A 19,006-nucleotide genomic window follows, 5' to 3' on the forward strand; every position below is an offset into this window, starting at 1 on the left:
TGCAGAGATGAGAAGTTGACCAGAACTCACCGCAGAGGCCTTTTCTCTTGTGTCTGGAATTAACTCTCACTTCTGGAATTAGCTCTCTCCAAATTCCTCCCCTTTGTCCAGCCCCTTCAATATTTCACAGGGCCACAGAGGCAACCCTAGATTTTAAATGGACTTGATGTTGACTGCTCTTAGGCTCGGAGGGCAAAAAGAAGCTCCCAAAAATGGCGACTCAGTTTTGCATGGTCCCTCCCCACTTAACATGCAGAAGACCTCCACAAGTTCCCATGTCAGAAGTGTACCCCCCTGCCTCCCTGGCATGGGCAGGGAAACGACACGGTGAGACCACAGGAATAGTAGAGGGAGAGAACGGAACATGGAGCTGCAGTTTTCAGCAGCAGCCCTGCACTGGGCGTTGCATCTAAGTATTGGACAGTTTCCAATTTATTTGTTCTGATGTTCTCACATTTTCCTATATTGTTGTACTAAAGGTTTGGCAGATGGACACGTATGTATGCCTACTGGGGAGGGAGGGGGGGGAGAGAGAGAGAGAGAGAGAGAGAGAGAGAGACTGATTTCAGATCAAATCCATGAGTTGATCTGGTACATTGCAAGCAGGAAAGAAGAAAAGTAGGAAAGCAACCAGCAGGAATCAAGGAAGCAAGTGAGGAAGGAAGGATAAGATCTGTGCATTCATGGGGATGGCAACTGTCTTCTTGTGATAGAATTGTATGCACGCACCTCTTATCTCTGTACAGAGGCCCATACACACAGAGGCCTGACTATATCATTCCTCGAGAAGAGGGAAATGATCATACAGCACCCCTCACCTGCCCACCCACCCCTTGCACTGTGTGAGGTGAAGAGCCTGTCCATGCTTTCATTCCCAGCACTGCCTGCTTGGTCACTGTATGACTTGCACAGGGTGGACATCCAGTTCTGTCCCACAAGTCTTCTTTACCCACACACTGGAGGACGCTTTATCTCTGCAGCTACGAACTGCCTCCCCATCCCGGGTGCTCCTATACAGCCCACTAACACTTACCATTCAGCAAAGATCTGGGAAAATTCCAGGGAGCTGTTGGCGACAGGGGAGATGAAGTAGAAGGGGATGTTGGAGAGGCCCGCAGAGTCGATGTACTGGTACAGGCACTCCAGGAGGTCATAGATCACTCCGGAGGGGTAGCAGGGAACCAGCACGTTTCCTCCGTTCCGAACTGTCATCGCTTAACGAAGACAAAGGAGGAAGGGAACATCAATCAATAATTATACAATAATAATATATAATAAAAGACACAGCAACTGCTTGAACGGCACAGAAAAAAGACACTTCTGGTCTATCAGACCTTCCCTAATAGTGACCCTCAAAATGTTCCAAAGAAACTTTCAAGAGGGGCACAAGGGAGATCACTCACTTCTGGGACTTTCAGGCTTACTGTCTCTGAACACGGAGGTTCCAATTTCATATTTTACCAACCAGTAATGATATAAAAGTTACGTAAGCCTCTGTATTTTCAGTGGGACAATGAAGGAAGACACCTTCCATTTCTGCTCAGCTGATCACCAAACGAGGTTAATTCTTATATGCCACTTTTCTCTACCAGAAGGAATCTCAAAGCGGCTTACAATCGCCTTCCCTTTCCTCTCCCCACAACAGACACCCTGTGAGGTGGGTGAGGCTGAGAGAGCCCTGATATTCCTGCTCGGTCAGAACAGTTCTATCAGGGCTGTGACTAGCCCAAGGTCACCCACATGCTGCATGTAGAGAAGCGGGGAATTAAACCTGGCTCACCAGATTAGAAGTCAGCACTCCAGACCACTACACCGAACTGGCAGTGTTTTTCTTTGCATTTGCCCTCTCCAGGCAGCTCATCCTAAACTTTTAACATCCCAATGATGGTTTCTGGTATTTGTTTATCCATTTTAGTGTGCAAGATGTTTCACATACAATATTTTCTTGCAATCCTTACAACAGCCCTGTAAGGTAGGTCAGTATTAGTATACCCATACTGGAGGGGGGGGGGTGCCAAGGCCAAGAGAGAGAGTGGTTTGCTTGAGTCCTACTGAATCTGTAGCGAAGGTGAGATTTGAACCAAGGACCTCACAGCTGAGAGTAGCTGCCTAGACATATTCCTCTTTAGCAAGCTACCTCCCACACCCTTGAACCCCTTTCCCCACAGGAGTCAGCATAGGTGTCACACTTGGAATCTTAGACCAGGATGTGGGAAATGCAGGTTCATACCCTCCTGACTAAGAATTAGCTTGGTGAAGTGGGTAAGAACGGCAGCTTCTAAACTGGCAAGCTGGTTTTGATTCTTTGCTTCTCCTCTGCATTCAGCCAGCTGGGTGACCTTGGGCCAGTCAAAGTCCTGTCAGAGCACTTTCAGCCCCACCTACCTCGCAGGGTTTCTGTTGTTGTGGGGAGAGGAAAGGGAAGGGCATTGTAAACCGCTCTGAGACTCTTTTGGGCAGTGAAAAGCAGGGTACAAAAACCAATTCTTCATCTCCTCCTGTAAAGGTCACTCTATGACCTTGGGCCAGTCACACACACTCAATCTTAATTACTCAACCGAGTTGTTGCAATGGACGACTCTGTGTACTATCCTGAGCAATTTGGGAGGAAGGGTAGGATTTTTAAAATGCCCAAAATGTTCCAGCTCCCTAATAATTTTAGCTGATCTTTCCTCACCTTCTTGGCTTTTGCTACATGATTTTGCAGTCACTGACCAGAACTTCACACTGAATTATAAATGGGAGCACAGCCCGGATTTTGCCCCCTGCTGTTTCTATTGCCATTTCCTTTCCTCCCAGTGAATCGGCCCTTTCCCACTCCTCCAGCGCTCTGTGCTTGCATCTGCAGTGAGACTTCTAGAGTCTGGGCAGCGTTTCAGCTCTGCTTAGCAAGGCAGCATCCCAGGTTCTGCCTCGTCCCTCTGGCTCAACAGGAAAGCGGCAGGATGTAGGAAACAACAAGGGATCTTTCCTTGCAGGCTCAAGGTACCCTTCAGGCCACCGTTGTGAGGAGAAGCTCCTAACAACCTCTCTAGAGTGCTCCTTCCACCCTCTCTCCTGCCAGTTAAATCACAAGATAGAAGTTACGCAACTGAGACTGCTCTGTGGGACATTTTTACAATCGTATTCATTCAAGAAGCCAATACCACTGAGTCAAAAAATGCGAACGCAGTGCCAGGGCCCTGGTCGAACTCTCGGAATTCCGCAGGGCCTGCAAAAGGGAGCTCCTCCACCAGGCAGTTGACTGAGGTTAATTCGACCTCGACAAAATCTGATTAAAAAACATCTGGCGGTCCCCCGTAGCCTCCATATCTGAAGGATTCTGTCCTCCCTAGGGGCTGTTCTATTGAAATGTTTAACGAATTAATTATAGCAAGCTGTTGAACTTATATTTATCGTTGGAACTGTTATTGTTATATTGTGACTGTTATTTAAAAGAAGAAGATTTGGTTCTTATAGGCCGCTTTTCCCTACCTGAAGCTCAGAGCGGCTTACAGTCGCCTTTCCATTCCTCTCCCCACAACAGACACCCTGAGAGAGCCCTGGTAATATAATTATTTTATTTTATAATGCTCTATGTTTCCTATATATGTGCCCTGGGCCATATAAAAAAGAGCGGTATAAAAATCCAGTGACCTTTTTTGTCCACTTAACTCCTTTCCCTCTCCATCCCTTGCAACTTTAGCCTTGTTTATCACGCACAGGGAATGGACACACAATCTGTGTACGGTGTGTCCTTGATTGTACTTTATATGTTCACTGAGTAATCCTCATGTTTCGGTCAATGTGTGTACAGCCAAACGAGGGATTGAAATCCTGCATTCATCCAGATACTGGTCTCCAGTATCATTTGCCAAGTTAATGTGTATTGGTTCTTTTGTAAAAACAGGTGTCCGCATGTATGTGCAGGTTGTACATATGTGTTCACTGAAGCATGTGAACGGGGTTACTCTCTGCTCTTCTTGCACACCTCTTACCATTAACCTGTTCCTTTTTCTCTCTCCCCATTCCAACACACATCCTTGCCACTTGTAAGCCTATTGCCAGTAAACTAGTGGCAGCCCTTGAGTTTTAAGATCAGGACAGAAAGAACATTGGTGCCCAAACCAGGATTGAATCAAAAGGCTAAAAAATGCCGATGAGCCGAAACCCAAATTTCCTTAGCTGGATTCCCCATCTTTAAGTTCCAGAAGTATTGTAGCAAGTGTTTTTCCCCCACTCTCCACTAGTCAGATGGCAGGCCCCTCATGTTTACATCATGCCCCCAGAAGGGAAAGGAAACCATTGAGCCTGGTTGCAGCTATGCATCATTCTAGATGTCCCTGGACCAATGGCCATTAGCCTAGTGCTGAAGAGAACGCACTCAATTTCATGCATGTAGGATTATCACATGTGAAAAACCACAGACAAGTTCACAGCTACAAATCCTTATGCATGCCTGCGTCTTAACAAGTCCATCACGTCCGGCAATGTAGTTACTGTCCTGGCCCAGAAGGGGGAGGCACAGCTCCAGCACAGGAAAGGAATCTGGACTACAAAAACCATTACATGTTAGAGAAAAAACGAGGAGTGAAAGAGAGATGATGGGAACTTCGGCCTGCCAGATTCCCTGAAGCATCAAGCTTTCATAGAATCATAGAGCTGGAAGGGAAAAAAAGGAGAGAGAGCTTTCTAGTTTTAGTATCTCTGTCAACAGGCTTGAAGAGGAAATTATGACTTTGCCTTTTGTTGGCAGAGTTTAAATATGCCAGAGTTTAAATATGCAAAGGAGGAGCTCAGTACTGGCTGCGTAAAGAATAAATAGTTTTACTGAGAAGAGAAACAACCCTGTGAAGAAGAGAGAAGAAAGTCTTGTTGAGGGAACACAGAGAAGGAGTCTCTATCCCTATAACACAGGGGTAGTCCAACTGCGGCTCTCCTGCTGGCAGGGGCTCATGGGAATTGTAGTCCATGGACATCTGGAGGACCACAGGTTGACTACCCCTGATTCTATGGGTGAGGGGCCAATCGGAAGGCGCTTCACGCCTTCCGACTGGCTTCTCACCTGGACTGGCCACACCCACTCTCCACCCCTTAATGAAATATGATAGTGGAAAGATTCCATTTATAGCGTGCCACTTCCACCCAGTGGAACTCTCAAACTGAGTACCTAGGTCAATCTGGGCCACTATCTTGGCCACAGGCTGAATTTGCAAAGGTAACCTCTTGTCAGATGCTATTCTCCAATTGTGCTTGGGCATATCACCATTTACAAACATACAGGTAGAGCAGGTGGAAGGCAAGCAAGGATAACTATAGCGGAAGTGTAAGCAGTATAGCTACAGCATTCCTACATGAGCACCACCGATTCCTTAACAACCACCTCCCAATGCTGATTTGTGCCAGAAAGCTACAAAATGCTTCTCCTCTGGCTAAATGCAAGACTTCTACCCTCCCTGCTCCCTTAGATTTATGAACAAATCTGGCTTTCAGCTCATACACAAGCATGTGGGTGTGACAATTTCCCCAGGCAGTCTTTTGATACAGCCCCAATACCCCACTTTGAGGATCCCTCAGAGACCTGACCAAACCAAATTTTTCTGGATCGTAAGTATCATATGCCACATTTCAAACAGGTTGGGGAATGATGTTGTTCACACCCACTGCCTTGTACAGCCAGACAAGGATCAGCTTTTCCAGGGGTGAGAATTAATTTGCTACTTAATTCTAAATTTGTCACGGCAGCTGTTGTTGATGCTGCACCCACCTACCTAGATATAGAACGTGGGAACCCAATCAAAGGAATTGATTTTGTTGCTGTATTTTTAGGGACCTACAAAACCTGTTTATAATCTTAGCCAAAGGCTACAGCAGTTAACAGAGAACGCAGTGACTGCACGCAAACAGCAGCATTCAAAGCAAAAATAATTCAGCTTTTAAAAACCCAGCAAGTACCAGAAAAACCTTGCATAATATTTCAGGCCATTAAGGAGGGAAAAAATTAACATTAAACATCACATACAGTATTAGCTGGATAAATAAGGCCACAATCCAATGAAAATGTACATATGTTCCAAGACCACTGAAAATCCATAGGGCTTATACACTTCTCTGCCTTCACTTCCTTCCTTTTCTCTACCAGGTTTTTAAACCTGGCCTGGCCCCTCTGCTGCTCCTGACACTGAGTCCCTAGCTGGACCTCTACTCAAAGGTAAATCTGGCCACTTCAGCAATCCCCTAATCCCCCCCTCTGGTGAATGGCCAGTCTCAAGTACCCTACTGTGATTTAGAAGCAGCTTGGCATGGTGCAAAGTCAGAGAAGAGCAGAGCTTTCCTGATTCTAGCAGGTTTAGGGAAAGGTAGGATTAATCTCCGATGTCAGGGCGCCCTTCAGGAGCATTCTGCCATGAAAAGTCAGAGAGCAGACCCTTTAGTGCCCAAATCCTCTGTGCATTTGGGGGTATTTGGGGAGGGCCACAGTCAGGGGTGATAACAAATATGGGACCTGATGTGGCAGATGCCAGGAGAACAAGCAGCACTTTGGGAAGCCACGTGTTTATACTTTATTTCAGCCCAAATTCACTAGGTTACCATAGGGAAGCAGTCCCCCTAAGTCTATTGGAAGGTTTGCTGCAATCTTACAGACAAAGTACTTTGAACCTTTCAGCCACTCATCTTCATGATCTAGAATTATGCTGCTGCTCTATATTTGCTCTGACCTCTTTCATTGTATTCAATGTCAAGTCAGAAGCTGCCCTAAAAGCCAATTTGACCAAAAGACCATCATGTAAGTACTTTATTTCAAAATATATATATAAACATAAATGTACATAAAGCTAAGTACAAGTGCACCAAAAGCAAAGTACAAAGGCACGCAGCAATTAGAGGGTTGGACTAGTAATGGGGGTGTGTGTAGCAAGGGTCACTGCTTCTCCTTGCCCAGACCTTTCAGGTGAAAGAAGGCAGACTGACTGCTCTGCATCGCAGAGGAAAAGGAAGTGCTCTTAACAAAGCACGTGCAAAGCTTTTAAATGGGCAGAGAGAGACAGACAGGATATGGCACTGCTAACAACCGGAGATTACGCCAGAGCCTGGTCAAAACACAACTTGCTGGCAGCCGAGTGGCCCACTTAGCGAACAAACAAGGAGGGGCAGACGATACAATATCATTATGCCGTTTCCATTCCAAAACTATTCCCCCCTCCTTGAAAGGTACAACTTGCAGCTCTCAAAAGCACTTACCGTATTAATGAGAGAGGCAAAGGCACATCGTAAAAAATCTCAGCTGCTAGTTTTATGCCAGAAAGAGAGAGCGAGAGGCAAGCAGTTACTTTGGTTCCAGGAATCGCCGAGCCATTTCCCACACGGGGGTTATGAGTCAGATTATAAAGCGAGGGAGAGCAAATGCCTCCCCTGCCCCTCCCCAATACATCCTCTGCCCTGGCTACCTACCAAGGTTACTGCAGAATTCCCCCACCATGCCGTCCGGATTGGCGGTGGGAAGCTGGGTGAGTCCCGTCAAGATGAGAACATCGCTGTTTTTAAGGGAAGCTTGGTCCATGGGCTGAAAGGCAAAGGTTGGAAAAACAAGTTCCTTTAGATTAACAGGTTGGGCCCATGGTGGTGAAGAGTTCCCAGCACATCTGGCTTAGAGTAACACCAGGCAGAACTGCTTGGGGTGTCTGATCCCTTTTGAGGAACATTTTTACCAGCATTGCTCACTCAAATTCAAATTTCAAAAACCTTTAATAGTACAGTAGCAATAATCCAAGTAGCTAATAATAATCATATGCATTCAAACTACTTGGAATAAACAGATCTGTGATATAGTAATAATAAAACCTAAACAAAGAACAATAGCTATAACAAGATAAAGTTAGAATATGAATTGAATTGAATTAGAATGAAACATTCATAGGACATGGAAAAGTTAGTTGCTAATAAGATTAAATCATTATAAAGGCAAAATCATTATAAAGACAGTGGAACAGGCTTCCTCGGGAAGTGGTGGGTTCTCCATCTTTGGAGATTTTAAAACAGAGGCTAGATAGCCATCTGATGGAGAGGCTGATTCTGTGAAGGCTCAAGGGGGTGGCAGGTTACAGTGGATGAGCAATAGGGTTGTGAGTGTCCTGCATAGTGCAGGGGGCTGGGCTAGATGACCCAGGAGGTCCCTTCCAACTCTATTATTCTATGATTCTAAAGAAATATGAGAGTCCAGTTATATCTTGCAGGTGCAAGTTTTGTCTTGCAGAACTGCGGCCAAAAATCCAGCCACCTTCTCTGTTACAATGGGAAGCTTGTCTTCTAGTAAAAATTGAATATCCCTACTGGAATATCCCTACTGGAATAATGCACAGAATTAGTAAAGATCGGGTCAATCCGTCAGTGATGGAGCTCAGAAAACCACAGGCAGTGCAATAGAATGTGAGGTACAGAATGAGGCTCTGATGAGCAGAACATGCCTCATCTGTCCTCTAAAGCAGGGGTCATCAACCCCCGGTCCGCAACCTGGTGCCGGGCCGCAAAGGCCATGGTACCGGGCTGCCGCCAGCCGCGCCTGCCTCCCCCCACCAGCAGTGAGAAGGAAGGGAAGAGGCAGGCGCAGCCGCCGGCATGCCGGTGACGCAAACGTGCATGCGTGCAGTTGCCGCGCATGCGCATCAGCGCCCCTGGTGGTGAAAACGCGCACGCGCAGTTGCCGCACATGCGCGTTAGCGCCACCTGGCAACTGCGCGTGCACGTTTTCACAGCACCCGGGCCGTCGGCTCTCCCCTCACCCCGGAGTCGGTCCCTGACCTGAGAAATGTTGGGGACCGCTACTCTAAAGGAACACCTTTATATCTCTCTGATAGCACCACAAATGGAAAAATGTTCAACCTGCTGAGCAGTATTGCTAAGTTAAGGCAGGCAGAGCTCAAGAAACAGTGTGGGCATGATGGCCAGAGTGCAAACAAGGAACTAAAAGAGCTGGCTTCAGATCCCTTCAGATCCCTTCCCTGCTTTGAAGGTGGGAACAGGCACTGCATCTCATCCTAGATGTTGTTGGGAGGACAAAATGGACAGGGGGGAAAGCATGGGCACCCTTCTGAGATCCTTGGAGGAAGCCTGGGATGAAAATCCCCAAACCTCACATGAATGGACCTCACAGTCCATTGACCTGTCAACATCAGTGCTGTCTGCTCTGACTGGACAACTCCAGAGTTGCAGACAAAGCTCTTCCTCCAAGTCTACTTCCTGGTCCTTTCAACTGGGGATGTTTTGGGTTGAATTGGAAACCTTCTACATGCAAAGCAGATGTTCTACCACTGAGCCATGATCCAACCTCAATGGAACTAGAACCTTAATGGATTTTTGGTATGATCTATCACGGTTCTTCCTATGCATTGTGGTTTACACCAGCACAATCAGAAGACATGAATCTGCTTTATGCTAAGTCAGATCACTACTGTCTAATCTGAATGGCAGCATCTCATCAAGGTGGAGGTAGTGGTCATTTAGGTAGAGGTTCTTCACATCAACTACTGTCTGATCTTTTTTAACCCCAGAGATGCCAGAGTCTGAATCTCAGACCTTCTGCATGCAAAGCAGATGCCTTATCACTCAGCCCGGACTATAGTCAGATGTATATTGTCTCTGTGCACAGCTCTGTACTTGGCTACCCTGGCTAGTAGCTGTTGTTTGATCTACCCACAGTCACTTAAACACAATTTTTTAAAAAGGAGTTCTGCATCCTCCTCTGCCTCTATCCTAGCAGCAGACTTTTAATGCAAGGCCAGGGTGAAAAATCTGCATGGCACAGAGGACAAGAAAAGCCCCTTAAATGATGCTTTCACACCAAGAGGAAGAAAATGAAATGCTTCTCGCATGAAAAAGCCAATTAAGCAGTAAAAACAATATCAAATTTGCCTGAGAAAAAAATCTATGTAAAGATTATGCGCTATCTGATTGCCATAATTTCATCTTTCACAGAGTGGAAAGGGCTAGCATCGATTCTCAGGGCTGCCCAACTGGAGATGCTTTGAAAGACTTTCTGGTGAACCCTCTGAACTGCCCCCCCCCACCCCGCCCATCGCTCCTGCAATTCAAATTTTTGCCTTCTCTGCCAAGGGTCAATTTTTATAAATTACTGGTATTCCAGGGTATCAGGGCAAAAGATCCTTGTAGAAACTGTTACTGGAACTTCCCTATTCAATTCAACATAATAAAAACGCATATATGAGCTTCAGTTCATAGACAAAGTTCAACATACAAAGAGTAACCTCTGATCAGGCCACAGGTACATCTAGGCAAGCCTCCAAGGGAGACTAGCCAAATGCTTCAGCAAGGTCAAAAATAAAGCATGAAGGCAACAACTCTCTACTGCTGTTTGCCCACCCCCCCCCCAGCAAATAGTCATAGGTATACTACCTCTGAACATGGAGGTTCTATTCAGCTATCATGACTAAGCATATCCTCCACAATGTCACCTAACCCAGTGGCCCCCAACCTTTTTATCACCGGGGACCGGTCAATGCTTGACAATTTTACTGAGACCCGGGGGGGGGGGTAGTCTTTGCCGAGGGCCGCCGCTGCCTGAGCCTCTGCTCCACTTGCTTTCCCGCCGGTGCCCCAGACTTCCTGCCACCCACTGGGGGGCGCTGCCAGCAGCAGCAGCTGCGCAGTGCCATGCGGAGGGGGAGCCCCAGCCATGGTGGCCGCTAGAGAGCACCAAAGGTGAGCTGGCAGCAGAGTGGCAGGGCAGCCCCCGAGGCAGCAGCCTGGGAGGAGGAGCCGCCGCAGCCTGGTACCGACTGATCCATAGACCAGTCCCCAGATCGGGGGTTGGGGGCCACTGATCTAACCAATGCTTAAAGCTAACTAAGGGAACAGCCAAAAAATCCTGTGGCACATCTGGGCATGCTCATAGGACCCAGGTATTTAAAAAGTGGGCTGGCATAGCAGACAAGAGGAAGTCGCTAAGAGTGGAAGTCTCTAATCTGGAGAGCTGGGTTCAGTTCCCCACTCCTTCAGCCAGCTGGGTCACCTTGGGCTAATCACAGTTCTCTTAGGGCTGTTCTTGCAGAACGGTTCTCTCAGAGTTCTCTCAACCCCACCACCTCACAGGGTGACTGTTGTGAGAGGGAAAGGGGTTTGTAAGCAGCTTTGGGACTCCAGGTAGTGGTAGTAGTAGAAGAGTTGGTTCTATCCAAAGGAGGCTCAAAGCGGCTTACAGTCACCTTCCCTTTCCTCTCCCCACAACAGACACCCTGTGAGGTGGGTGAGGCTGAGAGAGCCCTGATATTCCTGCTTGGTCAGAACAGCCTTATCAGTGCTGTGGCGAGTCCAAGGTCAGCCAGCTGGCTGCATGTGGGGGAGCGGGGAACCATACCCAGCTAGACAGAAGTCTGCACTCCTAACCACTACACCAAGCTGGCTCTCTGAAAAGCATGGTATAAAATCCAACTCCTCTTCTTCATCTGTACCTGGTTCACTGATTGCTTTTCTAACCTCATGGCTGGATTACTGTAATGTGCTCTATGTTGGCTTGTTCTCAAAGAAAACCCAGTAATTGCAGCCAGTTCATAATATGCAAGACTAATTACTGTTAGTGGCTAGCTGATGGGAATATATTTCACCTGTGTTAAAACAACTATGCTGTCTGCCAGTATGTTCCCTGCAGAAGATGACAGGAGAAATCAAAGCAGAATGGATACTTCTATTCCCTCCATACTGACAGATCTGCCATTGTCCAAAATCCTATCCAGATCAACTCCAGTGTTTCCCAGATTCATCCTAGTTTGGTTCAATGACATCAACATGGAGACAGATCTGATTGGCTGGCATTGTCAAAAAAGCAAAAAAAAAAAGAAGTGTGGTGGGAAAAGCAGCATCTTCAAACAAGCCGAGGACAGCATACAAAACAAGGCTGATGTGGGGAAGAAGGTGGGGGACACAAAATTCCCTCCCCCCATTTCATCCTTCATATATCCATGGCTGTGAACGTGATGCCCCCTTATTCCACTACCTGGATTGCAACTCCTCAATGAGCAGACTATGCCCCGCTAGCTAACCAGCCCTCCAGATGTGGGGCTACCTCTCTACAAAAGTATCTACACGAGATATATATGGATCTTGTGAGACTTAATTTACTGGAAATGACATTGCTAGCACTGTGAGGCGCTTGGCCCTCGACGAGCAGGGTGGGAGAGTTGGCAGCCGGTTAAGCCATCATTCCTTCAAGGGAAGATAATTCAAAACGGTGATAGAGATGCTGCCTGGAAACGGTCTTTAAGGATTACATAGTGAAATATGCGGCATTTAATTTTTCAAAAAGATGGAGTGGGGAGGGAGAGAGAGTCTCTGGGGCGTCAAAACCCGTTTCAGCAGGAAACTTTATATTTGGTGTTTTATTAATGACCTATTTTTGCAAACTACAAGCCTGTGGCCCAGGCCTGTCTTTAAAAAAAAAAACTTATGAAGTTTTTTTTAAATACAGAAGAAGTAATATACATTATAGCATTTAAGAGAGAATTCACGATTATTATTGTGGTCCTCGTAACAATGGAGATGAGTATTCTTGGTCTATATTGTTTGGAAGAGGCAGAGACAGTGCGGCTTGACCGAGGCTACTTTGCCAATTCATGGCCAAGGTTCAAAGAGAGGACTTTGTACTTAAGACTGTTCTGCTGTGCTGTTTAAGGACACAGGAGGAGTCATGTTAGATCAGGCCAACAGCCCGTTCAGTCCAACACTTTGTGTTACATAATGGCCAAACCCCAGGTGCCATCAGGAGGTCCAGGAGTGGGCCTGGGGCTTGGGACAGAACGTAGTCAAAAGAAACTGTTGTGTATTTGTCAATAGGCTACAAAGGCCCCAATTCTTAACTTGCTTTCCCATTCCCATCTGGACACATGAACCTGTCTTATACTGCAGCAGACTACTGGTCTATCAAGGTCTGCACTGTCTGCTCCAGAGGTGGCCAAACTGTGGCTCTGCAAATGTGCTTGAACTACAATGACCACGAGTCTTTCCACCATGCTGGCAGGGGCTCATGGTAATTGTAGTCCATTGGCATCTGTAGAGCCAGAGTTTGGTAGCCCTCTTCAGAGTCTCAGGCAGAGATCTGGGATTGAACCTGGGCCCTTCTGCATGCCAAGCAGGTGCTCCACCACTGAGCCACGCCCCCTGACTGATATCTCGGTACAAAAAGCTGGAGACTTTCCCAGACTGTAACATTAATCGAGGCTATGAAACGTCAACTCTTTCCATGATTTTGGCAGTCAAGGCAATTTTAAGACCATGCAGGTTGGGTTCCCCATTGCATGCTTGGAGGATTACCTTCTGGATGAACAAAAGGGTTCGTTACCTGTGGATGCGTAGTAAGGAGCGAGGATCCTGAGACGTAGGAGACCTTCTCATAATGCGATTGGATGATCCAGTTGGAACTGCCGAGTGCATATCCAGAACTGAGAGGAGAGACTTGTACAGCACCAAAAAGCTCCTGGCAGGGGCATTAGGAGAGAGAAGGAAAAGAAAACCTGATGAATGCAAAATATTCCTTCAGTGAATTATTACAACTGTGTTGTTATCTCTGGATAGCTATATGGAACTTCCACATTCAGAGGAAGTATATCAGTGACTAATAGATGCCAGAGACAAAGTACAGGGAAGGGCTGTTACCTTGGTGCTCTTGTCAGATTCTAGTAAACATAAAACAGGCCAGGGATGGAAACAGAATACTGGGCAGGAGGGATTTCTGGTCTGAGCCACTTTTGTCTTGATGCTAACAACTGTATTTAAAACTGCATCTTTTATCAACAGCTGGCTCATTGCTTCCATCTAGATTTTAAAACAGCCTCAAATAGTAGAGAGGGGAAAAAAACTATGACACCTCCAAAGAGAGGAGAATGGAGAGGCTGCTCTAGACTGAAAACTTGATTTAAAAAAAAAAATAAGCCTTTTATTTGGGACACTCACAATTTTCTGGGAGTATCCGACCAGCTGGATCTTGCTGAGTGCTGAGTTCACTTCCTGCATGCTGTAGCACCTCCTCCACGTTGCCACTTCCACGGCATCTTTCAAAGGGGCCGGCAGCAGTCTGAAGAGAGCAGATCAGAAGAGGGTTACTCTGGCAGACCAAAACGCTGAACTTATCAAACTCTCGAGGACGTGTAAGATCACCGTTGAAAACCAGCCGATGCTGTCCAAGGCTCAATCAATGCATTAACACCAGGAGTATGGAAGTGGCATCTTCGTGGCCCTTTCATCCCAAATCTCTCCAGAAACAGCCTGGAGCAGCTGCAGCCCAGTAGCTGAAGAACTATGGCTTGGATTCTAAGCAGCACAAGTGCAGGGAGCGCTAGAGGAAGGGAGCTTTCCCACCTGGATCACATGCACCACAGGCAACAGGCTTTGTTATCTATTAATTTATTTTGATTTTTATTTCCTGCCACTCCCGGAGTGGCCAGCGTGGTGTCGCAGTTGAGAGTGGCGGCCTCTAATCTGGCAAGCCAGGTTTGATTCCCCGCTCCTCCTCCACATGCAGCCAGCTGGGTGACCTTGGATCAATCACAGTTCTCTCAGAGCTCTCTCAGTCTCACCTACCTAGCATGGTGGGGAGAGGAAGGGTAGGCGATCCTAAGCCGATTTGAGAACTCCTTCAGGTAGTGAAAAGCGGGGTGCAAATAACCAGCTTTTCTCTTTCTTCCTCTTCTTTCCAATTAGCCTCTGCCGGGGGAGGGAAGAGATGGCCATCCTCTTCCAGATCTGCCATCTAACTGCCAACATTAAAACAGCAACAACAAAAACCAGTACAAGCAGCTCCTTGGCCATTCTAATAATGGACAAATCTTAATTTTGGGAGGACAGAGAATGACACAGTGGCACAGTGATTAAGAGTATTTGACTAGGACTATAGGGGCCCATGTTGGAATAGCTGATCGTTCTGACACTTAGCGTTTGAGTCATGATCTCGGAGCATAAAACCCTTCTCGTTCCTCAGCACCTAGCAAGGCATTCCGAGCACTACGACCGACTGGGTTTGCGCAACACGCACTGAGCTGCATAGGATTTTTGAAAGAGGCACTAAGACCTTCCCATAATTTCAACAGTCCATTGCACATACTGCAGTGGGGCTTTTAAAAATACAGGCAGCTGGAAAAGGACATCTGAGAAGCCGTGAATGGCAGCGTCACAGCACATAAAAAGAAAGGCCGTCTCCCGGCAAATAAATCTCCTTCAGTACTCTGAGTCCAGGCAGGAAGCACTGTGGGCTGCCAAAGAGAGGAAGAAGAATATGGTTTTTTTTTGGTATATTAAACAGATGCTAAATCAAAAGCTAATTCCAAGCCATTTCTAATGATTTATGGAAATCAAGTCAAGTTTCCATGATTCTTTTTTTTTTTTAAACCCTAATTTATGGGTCTCTCTCAGCTGGGTCGGTGAACCTCCCCTCCATAATTCAAAACACCAAAGAAAGCATTAAGGAATATTTCCGCCTGGACCGCTGCGGTGTACTGGTACTGCCGCTGAACACAGTCTGAAATGAAGCAAGACATAATTGATCCTCTATCGGGAAAGAGGGAATCCTGCGGGAGCGTAAGGGTAAAGACCTATCACCTGCCATTTTGTTGCCCGTTTCTCCAATCAGGGGGGAAAAATACTTTGGGAGTTCTTTCTTGGGAGTTCATCACACTTGGGCATCACCAGGGAATTTAGCTGCCTCACACCTTAGCCCATCTCCAAATTATTTATAAAATGCTTCATGCATCAAGTTACGCAGCAGCAGTCTTGGGGGACCCCACTGTTAATGTCCCTCATTATGAGAAGTGCCCGTTGGCTTTCATTTCTTTAATCGGCTATCAAACCAAAAGAGAACCTGACACTAGCCTTCTGGGACAGGCAAAATGACATCTCTGACGCCACAGTGACAGGGCAATTGGCCCCCACTTCTCAGTTTGAATCCCTTCTCCAGCCTTGGCCCCCATGTTCTCAGGCTCTCCCTTCAAGCCCCTTCTCCAAACAAGAGCCATTACCTTTTTCAGCATTTCCCCCCCCCTGAAAACCACATTATTGGGGGGGGGGAGAGGAAGGGTAGAAGAGGAGGAGGAACAGATAAACCATCAAAGCTCAGTTATATTAATTAAACTCCAAGCCAGTAGAATTAGAAGTTGCTCAGCAATTAGCTCAGATTGCATGAAGTAATGGAGGGAGGGGGAGCCTCCAGGGCACTTAGCACTCTCCCTGCGAAGCGTTTCGCTTGAAATGCTCCAGTGCTTTGAGTAATAAAGACAACGGCTCTTGGCGCATGCAGCCGACTCAGGTGGGAAGCAAAATGATTGTGCCACCGAGCAGTCCGTCAAGGTACCTTACGGAAGAGAAAGAGCCAGTCTGCACACGGTCCGTGGACCGACATGGCAGCCGGCATCAACTAAAAATAAACTGGCACTGCCAATGTCAGCTCAGCCTTGGGGGGCGTGGATCTCATTTTGGCATGAAACTCGCTTTTCAGAGTGCCCTTGTCCGAAGGACCCGAGAAGGAGCTGCCTGGCATCACGGCACCATGAAGTGCAGAGCTCTCCACCCTGTTTTCTCTATCCCGTCTTCTAAAGCGCTTTGCCTGGGGCAAGAGGCAACAGGCCTTCCATGGCTCTTGGTCTCCTACCTTTGATCACTTATTTCCTTTCATTTATTCCCAGTGGGAACCCAAGGAAGCTCCGATCTCCTTTCCTCTGTTTGACCCTCACAACAACCCAGCAAAGTAGGTTAAGACTGAGACTGTATGATTGACTTCAAAGCAGGATTCAATTAGAGTCGGCATTTGAACCTGGGACTCCCGGCACCTCATCGAACACTCTGATCACTATACCATCCTCTGGAGCAAAAAAGGGCAGGAATTATGAGGAGCTAACACTTTCAAAAGAAGAACAAGGGCTGGGTTTTTTGTGCCCCATTATTTACTACCCGAAGCAGCTTACAAGCGCCTACCCACTGTCATGATGGTCAGTTCATAGTCTGACGAAGCGTGCTTGCACTCGAAAGCTCATGCCTTGAATAAATCCTTGTTGGTCTTTTCCTGTGAGGTAGGTGAGGTTGAGAGAGCTCTGGGAGAACTGTGTATGGCCCAAGGTCACCCATCCGGCTGCATGTGGAGGAGGAATGGGGACCCAAACCTGGCTCTAAAGATTAGAGGATGCTGCACCAAAGTACTAAGCCAAGCTTAGTACACTACACCACTTTAGGTTGAAATGTAGAAAACTAGCTTTTCAAGGCAATGCAGAGGATAGGGGCAATGTGGTGGAGGGAACACCAGTAAACATGTCTAGTAGCATGGATGTCAGAACATCTCTAATTTCTCTGGAGCAGGAATTCCCCTCTGTGGTACTGCCCTTTTGCAGAAGGGTGCCAAAGAAAGCTACCCCCCCTCCGCCGGGGGGAGGGGGGTTGTATGCCGAGACTTACCTTTGCACTTCCTTATTCTTCCACAAGGAGGCAGACTGAGCCTTCGGCACCCGTTCAATGAAATTCACCAGCTCCTCCATAAGAAGCCTGAGAACAGAAACAAAATACAGAAATAACATCAGCCAACAGCCAAAGGACAAAAGGCAGGCAACTGCAATATCACACCAGAAAATAAGCTTTTGAGAGCCAATTTGTACATTCAGCAAAATCAGCAGGCAGAACTTTCCCTGGCTTCTTCCACTTCCGAATGCAGGCTGGTGGGAGGTGTTTTCGTGTTGACAGTCTCCTCTTTATAAGAGATTCCTTGCATACAGAAAACTAGCATGCCAAGGGGGAAACCAGACCGAGGCCCTTCTCCTCTTGATCTGATTGCTTTCAATGGGCAAAGAACTCCTTTCCTTCCTCCCCAGGGGGTGAGCATCCACTTTCTCCCTGGTCTCCCAACTGAAGCAGCATCTTACAGTGGAACAAGATGAACCACTCCCTATTAATTTGGAGGACTTTTGTGATCAGCAGCTCAGGTCAGTGAGGTAACATCAGAGGAGAGTCCCTTTGTAGGCCTTATTCATGGATAATGAATAAGTATACATCTCAGTCATATACACCTCAGTTTGAGGGCTCGCACAAGCGTGAAAGGTTGGCTGATCGGCAACATTCAACAAACATGGGGTTAAACGCCTGCTTAGAGCCATTCCAGCTTCTTTGGCTGGCATTCAATGCCTCCTTAAAAGCCTCGGAAGAACATGAGAAGCGACGTGCCTCTTCCCCGTGTCATCCTTTATAACTCTTTCTTCTTCCTTCCGCCACTGATTGAAGGTGATTAGACCAACGATGCTAAGAGGATTTTCCTTACCTGCCAATTTGAACAGTCGGCTCCGTGGCGTACACCGTTCCAGTGAACCCGGCATGTTCTGTGATGTAGGGCAAGGCCATCATGCAGTGGTAGTTGGAGATCAGGATCACGTCTACGGTCGACAGGTCTATTAGTTCCATCTGCAAAGGAGAGAGAAGATCCTCAGGCCCTGTTTTGTTGGGAGGAGGGCGGGAAAAACTCATAAAGGGCCACAATCTCTGTACTCTCATTCAACAGAGCCTGGGTTGACTCTAAGGGACAGATGTCACCCCTACGCTGCACCTGTTGGGCCTTTTAACGGAAATCTTGTCAAATTTTTGGCATTATTAACTTGACCCCAAGAACGTGCATAAGGCTTTACAGAGCAACGCACAAGAGGAAATCCCAAACAAAAATTCAAAGCAGGCGGGAGACAACAGAGGTTAAGAGGCAACCCATGCTGCTGGTGGGAAAAGTATTTTGCATTATGTATGAAGCAGCCTCATACTGAACCAAACCACAGGTCTATTGAGATCAGTGACTTTGCAGAGTTTCAGGCAGAGGGCTTTCACAGCATCTGCTGCCCGATCCTGTAAACTAGAGAAGCCAGGGATAAAATTTGGGATCTTCTGCATGCAAAGCCGATACTCTGCCGCTGAGCCATGAACCTCCTCCTATCCTGGCCATCAGCAAACCCCTTGCCTAGTGAGGAAGAAACCCCAGTTGAATAGGGCTTCCAGCTAGCTAGCAATT

At 47.1% G+C, this 19,006-nt stretch overlaps 1 protein-coding gene across 1 annotated transcript in view; it reads right to left on the reverse strand.

Moving 5' to 3' along the window:
* INTS9 (integrator complex subunit 9) overlaps positions 1-19,006 on the reverse strand; it is a 69,873-nt gene that overhangs the window by 28,716 nt on the left and 22,151 nt on the right. The window contains exons 5-10 of the mRNA XM_077331873.1: positions 18,275-18,414; positions 17,422-17,508; positions 13,939-14,059; positions 13,328-13,462; positions 7,432-7,543; positions 1,034-1,214 (exon numbers count right to left, since the gene is read on the reverse strand). Coding sequence (XP_077187988.1) covers positions 1,034-1,214; positions 7,432-7,543; positions 13,328-13,462; positions 13,939-14,059; positions 17,422-17,508; positions 18,275-18,414 — 776 coding nt within the window. The remainder of the gene's footprint in view (positions 1-1,033; positions 1,215-7,431; positions 7,544-13,327; positions 13,463-13,938; positions 14,060-17,421; positions 17,509-18,274; positions 18,415-19,006) is intronic.

The sequence above is a fragment of the Paroedura picta genome, chromosome 1 (assembly GCF_049243985.1).
Source record: "Paroedura picta isolate Pp20150507F chromosome 1, Ppicta_v3.0, whole genome shotgun sequence".
Taxonomy (NCBI): Eukaryota; Metazoa; Chordata; class Lepidosauria; order Squamata; family Gekkonidae; genus Paroedura; species Paroedura picta.